At 37.0% G+C, this 8,833-nt stretch overlaps 1 protein-coding gene across 1 annotated transcript in view; it reads right to left on the bottom strand.

Annotated features, from left to right (window-relative positions):
• The window catches only part of CA13 (carbonic anhydrase XIII), a 31,183-nt gene that overhangs the window by 4,835 nt on the left and 17,515 nt on the right, over positions 1-8,833 (bottom strand). Inside the window, exons 4-6 of the mRNA XM_012643599.1 lie at positions 7,254-7,349; positions 5,825-5,887; positions 5,169-5,324 (exon numbers count right to left, since the gene is read on the bottom strand). Coding sequence (XP_012499053.1) covers positions 5,169-5,324; positions 5,825-5,887; positions 7,254-7,349 — 315 coding nt within the window. The remainder of the gene's footprint in view (positions 1-5,168; positions 5,325-5,824; positions 5,888-7,253; positions 7,350-8,833) is intronic.

Genomic DNA, 8,833 nt, shown 5'->3' on the forward strand with positions numbered 1-8,833 from the left:
ACCCGAAGGATGGACATATTTGAAACTCGGACTTGGCGGGGGGGGACCAAGGGCAACATACGTAACCTAAACATCTGTACCCCCATAATATGCTGAAATAAAAGAAAAAAAATAAATAAAAAGTTGACATATACTTGGGATCAAAAAAAAAAAAGAAAATTACCTGCTAAAACAAAAGAAACAACACTCATCAGAGAAAAATAACAGAATCCAGAACTTAATGTTCATATCATCTAGAATACAATCAAAAATTATTCAACATATAGAGAATCAAAAAAATAGAGCACATTCTCAATGAAAGAAAAATCAACAGAATCCAACCTACAATGAACTAAATGTTGGAACTTACAAGAATTTTAAAGTAGCTATTATAACTACCTGAGGGTTATATGAAGTCAAACAAAGCATCTTTTTAATGCACGAGAAATCTCAGCAGAGTAATGAGTCATCTCAGCAGAGAAATAAAAATAATAAAAAAGAACCAAATAGAAATTTTAGAACTAAAAAAGTCATTTCTAAAATAAAAAATTCACTGGATGGACTTAACCAAATCAATATGACAGAAGAAAAAGCAAATGAACTTGAATACACATCAATAAAAATTATCCATGGTGAAGAGCTGAGATTAAAAAAGAGTTTTTTAAAAAGTAGAGTCTCAGAGACCTGCTGTGTGATATTGAGAGGTCTAATGTATGTGTAACTGGAATACCAGAAGGAAAGGAGAGAAAGGGGTACACCATACACAAAAATTAACACAAAGGTAATCGAAGACTTAAAATGTAAGAGCTAAACCTATTACTTAAAGTAGGAAAAAAAACCTATGTTGTGACATATTGTTGAAGAAATCTTAAACCATACACCAAAAGCACAAACTTTAAAATATAAATTGATAAAATAGACTTCATTAAGATTTAGAACTTTTGTTTTTTTTAAAGACATAGTTAAACAGCAACAACAACAAAAACATACACTGGGAGAAAACTTTTGCAAAATGTGTATCTGAGAAAGAGCTGTTATCCAGACTATGTAAAGAACGTTTGCAACTCAATAGTGAAAAGACAAACAACCTAGTTAAAGAATGGGGAAATGATTTGAACAGATACTTCACAGAAGAAGATACAAGCATAGCCAGTAAGCATATGAAAAATGTTCAACATCACTAGTCATCAGATTAGAATCAAATTAAAACCACACATACCCACTAGAATAGCTCAAGTTAGAAAAACTGACAATACCAAACGCTGACAGGAATATGGAGCAACTAGAAATTGCATTGCTGGTGGGAATGCAAGATGATACAGCCACTTTACAATACAATAATGCAGTGCCTTATAAAATTAAACAAGCATGACCTAGTAATTCCAGTTCTAGGTATTGACCCAAGACATATGAAAATGTGTCCACACAAAAGTATCTATGTGAATTATTCCTAATATCCAAATAAGGATTGCTATTATTTATAATAGCCAAAAACTAAAAGAAACCCAAATGTCTATCAATTGCTGAATAAAAAAATTTTTAATGTGATATATTCATAGCACAGAATATTACTCAGTAATAAAAATAAATGAAATGGGCAAATCTTAAAAACATTATGCTAAGTAAAAGAAACCAAACACAAAAATCTATGTACTATATGATACATTAAATAAGATTCTAGAAAAGGCAAAATTCTGGTGACAGCATGTCAGTGGTTGCTCGGGGCTGTGGTGGGGAAGGGGAAAGAATGCAAAAGGGTGCAAGGGAACTTTTTTGGCTAAGGGATCTATTCTATATCTTGATTGTGGTGGCTGTTACATGGTTATATACAATCACCAAAATCAGAGAATGAACACTTAAAATTTGTGAGTTTTATTGTATGCAAATAACATGATAATAAACAAAAAAGAGGATTTTTTTTTTTAAAAGAGAATAGAATCAAAGCCAAGTATTTTGCACATTGAATTTCAGCAGCTGAGTAAGTCAATTTGGATGATTTAGGATAACCCAAAGACACTTGGCAAGAAAAGTCAGCCTTCCAAAAAAAATGACCGATCTGTTATCAAAAGTGTCAGAAAGCAAAGGCCGGGCATGGTGGCTTACACTGGTAATCCCAGCACTTTGGGAGGTGGAAGTGGGAGGATCGCTTAAGGCCAGTCTGGACAACATAGCAAGCCCCCATCTCTACAAAAAATAGAAAAATTAGCCAGGTGTAGTGGTGTATGCCTGTAGTCCCAGCTACTCAGAAAGCTGAGGCAGGAAGATCATTTGAGCCCAGGAGTTTGAGGTTGCAGTGAGCTACAATGATGCCATTACACTCTAGCCTGGGTGACAGAGCAAGACCCTGCCTGTCTCAAACAACAACAACAACAACAACAACAAAAACAAAAAAACAGAAGTATCGGAAAGCAGTTTATCCACCTGCTCAATGGCATGGCACTTAAATCAAGAATTTAGTCCTCGGTGAGTGACTCTGAGAAAGAAAAATGGATTTGAATCAAGAAAAAGAAAATGAAAATATCTGATTTGCCCCTTAGGTCAAACAGTGACTTGGCAAGAAATAGCAGTAGAAAACCCTAGAAAAAAATTTGGCTCCTACTCACTAAAAAGAAGATTTATTATTCACAGCTGGTGACATTATATGATGGAATTGGAAAGTGAATAAAAACATTGTTTCTAAGTGACTAAAAGAGCTGCCAAAATTTAGATTAAAAATTACCTTTTGGAAAGTAATTCTTTAGATCAGTGGTATATACAAAAGACATTTTCATTTTACTTTACATGAAAGAGCTAAGCAACTGAATAATTTTATCAACCTGCTCATGTTTTGGATTTTTTAGACAAACTTTTTATTTTAGAATAATTTTAGATTTACAAAATTATTGCAAAGACACTACAAATACTTCCCATATACCCCACACTCAGTTTCCATTATTAATAACATCTTCTATTAGTATGGTACCTTTTCCATGATTAGTGAACCAATATTTTATTTTATCATTAAAGTCCTTCCTTTATTCAGATTTCCTTGTTTTTACCTAACATCTTTTTCTGTTCCAGGATACTATCCAGGAAACATTACATTAGGTAGTCATATTGCCTTAGGCATTTTTTGATTGTGACAGTTTCTCAAATTTACCTTGTTTTTGATGACCCTACAGTTTTGATGACTTTGACAGTATTGATCAGGTATTTTGTAGAATGTCCCTCAATTGCGCTCTGTCTGATGTTTTTCTCATGGTTAGACTGGGATCAGATTTTTAAAATATCTTTTGCTTAATGTTTAAAACCACCATAATACCAAATTATAATAACTTGAATTATTACCCGAATAACTTCCTCAATCTTGCTAAAAATGAAAATGACTAAAAGTATTCCTGCTACAGTAGATTTAAGTGAATGCTTCAATGTGAATTAACAATCACGCTATAGCTCTAAAACCCAGCTATTATTTTATATATTCTACTGCATAAAAGACATATTAAAAATATTAATTCATTGAGCCTCAAATAAGATAAAGTAGTAAATCCATAGGTAGGCAGTTATAATTAATTCCTCAATTTGCAATAAGTTATTTTTAATAAAATTAATTTTATTCTTTTTAAAGAATGAAAGTATGTATTTTGATATATTCTCTTCCAAATCACCAACAGATTATAAAGAAAAAAACAAAACAAAATAAAAAGTTATTTTCCAAGTGGCTTTAAGGAATAAAGATATCCTTAAAATATGAGGGAAAACATGATCCCCTTATTATTTACTGCCTTGATGTTATAATTTACTAATTCTTCATATTAACCCATTTAAATTTACCAAAAACAGCTTAGCACGTGAAGAGGAGAAAAATGAACTCTCTTAAGGCTATTGAATCAGTGGCAGGTCATTTTTATCATGATAATATGATGGAAAAAGTTCACAGGAGTTTTCATGTCAGTCAAGCTCTGGATTTCAATCTAGGACTTTTATAAAATGCTTTAATAAAATATGCATCAGGCTATTATTTGTTTTTAATCCTAAAGACAAGGTCAATGAGGAGAAACACCCAACAGAAAGTTGGATGTGTTCAACACCCAGGGGGAAATGCTGCTTGAAACGAATGATCTCAGTAAAGGTGAACCAGATCTAGTCTGATGCCAGTGGGGCGGGGGTCGGGGGGACAGCTAGACGGGTGGGTAAGCCCAGAATAGGAGTACTTTATAAACTGCAAAAATTACCAGACTATGTTCATGCTAAGGTACTGCAGCACCTGATTCAAAAAGGACAACAAAAACAAAAACACAACAAAACAAAATCCACTAAGAAGCACAACATCCTGGAACATACAGCATCCACCTGTCAGATTAGGCAACCAAATGGTTCAGAGCTCCAAGCAGAGTTTCTGGGTGTTAAAAGACAAGATATCCTGAGTCTAGCAGATTCTTGGCCTACCATGAGAGCGAGCTCAATAAGCACTTAACAGAAAAATGAGTGAGTAAATGTCTCCACAAGAAGAACATAGGTGGCCACCCCACAGCCTCTCAGCAAATGCTTAAAAACCCCTTGGTCAGCCACACAAAAGTGTTGTCAACAAAACCACAAAATCAACAATTTCTCCTCCTCTTTCTCCCCTCTCCTTCCTCCCTATCTCCTTCCTCCTCTCTTTCTTCTTCTTTAATTGTAGTAAGAACACTTAACATGAGATATACCCTTTTAGCAAATTTTTAAGTGCACAATGTGACCTCTTCTTCAACTTAGCAGGCACATGTTTCTTAGGGCACTGCACCTATCACTGTTCTCAGGGTTCACTTTGAAATCTGTGGGAGAAGCAGGTGCAAGGATTGAGGTCAGACAGGAGAATGTCACTTTCTATGAGTAGCCTCTGTCTTGATTTCCTTGTTTGTATCCCAGCCTGTTTATATCCCAGACCAAGCAAAAGAAAGCAAGAGCAAACCGTTACAGCTCTTAAAATGATGCTTCACTTTCATCAGTGTCACTGTGCATATTACATTTCTGAGAAGTGGGAAAGAAATGATGTAATCATAGAAAGTCAAATAAGAATGGGATATAAAACCCATCTAATTAATGAAGGGAAAACACAGGCTTTATAATATGGCAGAAATGAAGAATGGAGCTTTAAAAGAAAGAAAGATGCAGCCCAGTTTACTCTGAGTGAATCAGGATCAACTTGGAAGAGGAGAGGTTATATATACCTGTTGAGAGCTGATGTTTATAGGTTGTTTTAAAATAATCCATGTGACACTCTCGAGAAGAGGTGGAACTGTAAGAGAACCAGGATATGTCCAGTAGTCCCAGGATGGTGGAAGCAGAGACAATGGGTCAAAATTTGTGAATCGAGTTTGTTTACCCTGGGAGGACAAAGAGAAGTCCTGCAAATTACAACAGGGATAGCTTTACACAGCCTCAACACACATACATCCAATAAAATAATATGGAATTATTTAGTACCTTCCTTTAGTATCTAAAAAAAGCATGTCTTCATCTTAAAATCTTTAGACAAAGTAGCACATCATATAGATTTATTTAAGAAGCAAGAGATTTGTTTAAATATAAGCGGTCTTTATAACATGTTACAATTAAGGGCTTATTCTATAATACAACAATACTAGAAATTAATTAGGCATAGATGGATTTATTAGTGATTATTTTAGATAATTTAAGATTTTTTCATAATTTTCAAAAGATAAGTGCTAATAGGTTACTTCTGCTTTTTTGGTCAAGTATGTTGCAAACTTTCTTCAAAACAGACAACATATGCTCTGTCTAAGGTCTAGGTCTCAAAAAGAAAGAGAATTCAGGGGAGAATAGGGAACTACGTTAATCACTAACAAACAGTAATTCATTTTACCTTTTCTTTAATGGAATCCAAAATATCAGTAATCTTTTGTAGTTGGGAATTATGTTCACCAATCTGAAAACATGAAATTTCAAAAGAAATGGTGACTATAACAGATGAAGTCCAAATCAGTCCATTTTAGCCACTATTTTTAAGTTATTTTCTTGAAAAACCTAAGCCAGCACAGAACATACAGTGGTTGTTCTATAACAAAGCTTCTCTTTTACCTGCTGGTCTTATCACACCAGAAGAATCTGAACAACAAGATAATATTACAGGGTTTCTGTACTGAACTTTCAGGTTGTTTCTAAAACTAGTAGTAACAGCTTCATGTTTTTTCAGCTTTATGAATGTTTATTTAACTTGAGAGAAACTTTGATTAGGAAACTCTAATGAAATATTTGCACAATTAAGCCAGATGTGACATTCAGACTCTAGATCCAAACTGACTATGATGGCAACAAAATATTAGATGAAAATGTCTCCTACTTGCTGCCTAAAATGATTTGAGGTCCCATTAGGGGTGTTCTGAATCTACCTGAAGGTTTTAAACCCTGTAGTCTCTTGCCACACCTGGAACCTGCCGCCACCATCCAGACTTGGTGGCCAAAGGCCAAAGAACTGCTGCCATCCATGGCACTCTCCACATGCTCCCCTAGCCTCAGCTCCACGAGTTGCCACCTCCCATGCAGAGTATGTGATGTGGCAATGGTGTACACCCTGCAAGAATGTGGTGGCAGTGGGAGTTGAGAGGCCCAACCCGTGCCCAAGTATGATAACAATACTTGTCTGAACACGTGCAAATATTAGACAAAGGAGAATACAACAAAATTTTTTTTAACACATTGACTGCCACACAAAAAAAAATCAGAAACTTTTCTTTGGGGCCGGTGTTTTATTATGAAAATAGAATGAAAACTTCAAGTGTAATTTAAAGGTAAACATGAATAGACAAATGAAGTTTATTGACTTCTATTCATTTAATACAACCATTCATTTAAGAACATCAAGTAAGATTTTATATATGCTTCATGCAGCCCCGGGATCAAAACTAGAGTGAGTTAAATACAATTCTCATGGCACCTAATGTGTTAAAAATTGGTCAGTACATTGGGACAACACGCCATTGTGGTCAGACAAGTGCTTCAAGAATCAGGAACTTGAACTTTATTCGGTCCTACATCTCTAAATAGTGTGTAATCAGGAACAGCCAGAATAAATTTTTCTTCTCAGGAACTCAACTGTTATTTCTGCTGCTATTCTCTTTGTTGACCAATGAACAATGAGAAGAATCATGAGCAATGCTCCTAGATATATATATATGTTTCAAAAGGAATAGTAAACCTAGAATTAGTTTACAATTTAAAAATGGTTGAATGTCTTCTCCACAACTGAAACTGTCTATCCAACCTGGCTTATTATGAAATCAATGGACTCTCACCTGTAAAAACACTCCCAAGACAGCTAGTCCATCTGGCTCGTGAGCTGCCTCGACAAAGCTTGGGTATTTGTCTGAATTCCAATGGACAACGTGGAGCTGAAAGGGAGATATACAACATGGTTCAAATGTTTTTTAAACATCCTGAAAAACATAAATGCAAACAAAATATTTATGCAGACTGTACACCTATAGGGATATGTATAATGTATTCTTCACAAGAGCCTTGGACAGAATCTTCCTATTTACTTTTGTCCAAAAACAAAAGTTCAAGCACTGAAGGATTAAATCACTAACTAGTCTGTGGTATACTATAGTAAAGACTATTTAGAATGCCCTGAGCATCCTTCCCAGCCCTGCTGGCCCTGACAAACTCCCACCACTGCTCCCAAGTAACTTGGGGCTCCTCTGTGTCTTCCACAGATCCACAGATGGGATTGCAATGGAGCAGCCTGACATCTGATTTCAGCTGGCAGCAGAGTCCACTGAATGGGCTAGGGCTCACAGGTGGGTGGAGAAGTCAACCTCTTGCACAACAGGTTCTCAGGGACAATCCCACTGCCAAGGATAGTATGGCTGTTCCTGGCACTGCCCAGTTAGATGTTTACCACTACAGTTTAAGACTTTTTATGGCTTAAAAATGCAAACTGACCTCATGAGTACCTATTTTAAGCAGTATTCACACCTTTATATTATTAAGATCAATTTCACCTGTTTTAAATGTGTCTCCTAGAAGATTTAAGATTTCAGAGTAGCCCTTCTTTGTGTCTCCCTTAGATTTCTATTACCCAGAACTTGTCCGTGCCCCTCTGTAAGATCTGGAATCTTAGCCTTCCTTCCTTTCTTCATCCCGTGCATGCAACATAGATTTGTTGAGCATCTGTCAGGCTCTGGGCATTGCTACTGGCACCAGGGAGAGCAGCAAGCAAGACTTGTCCTCTAGTGGAATCGAATCACACTAGTAGATGGAAAATCCCAACTGTGGGAGTAGGAAAACGAGCTGAGTGCTTTGAGGGCCTCAAAAGGAGAGATTGACCCTGTCAGACACTGGGGTGGCTTCCAGGAGGAAGTCAGATTGAGCTGAGATCTGAAAGCAAAGCAGGTCTGAGCTGCAGGTGGAAGGGAAGGGCAGGGGAATTCCAAATAGAGGGGACAGAAGGGGGGACGTTCTGACAGTCATGGGAAGGAGTATGGGGGGCTGAGAGTTGGAGGAAGGCCAGGAGGCTGGAGTGTGGGGGTGAGGACAAACACAGTGAGGGATGTGGGCACTTTGGTGACAGCCAGAACCAGATCATCCATAAGTCTCTGTCCCAGAGGACCAAGAGGAAGCCACCAACGGGTGTTTGGCTGCAGGTGATGGTAGGTGGCATCCTGGTGTTTGCATTGCAAAGGCATCTCTTTGCTGAGTGTCTCTGGCCCTTGGTAAGCCGGGCTGCAGAACGGCTGCCCTGTGGGTCATAACTCAAACCAATAAAATCCCCCGTGGCCTCCTCTCACCAGTGGAGGAGGGTGCGATTAGGGCAACACTTGCCAAAGCGCTGTGCCAGCATTTCCCAGAAACCTCAGCCCTGAGTGCGTGTTCC

This window comes from Propithecus coquereli, unplaced genomic scaffold, assembly GCF_000956105.1.
Source record: "Propithecus coquereli isolate 6110/MARCELLA unplaced genomic scaffold, Pcoq_1.0 Scaffold2, whole genome shotgun sequence".
Classification (NCBI taxonomy): Eukaryota; Metazoa; Chordata; class Mammalia; order Primates; family Indriidae; genus Propithecus; species Propithecus coquereli.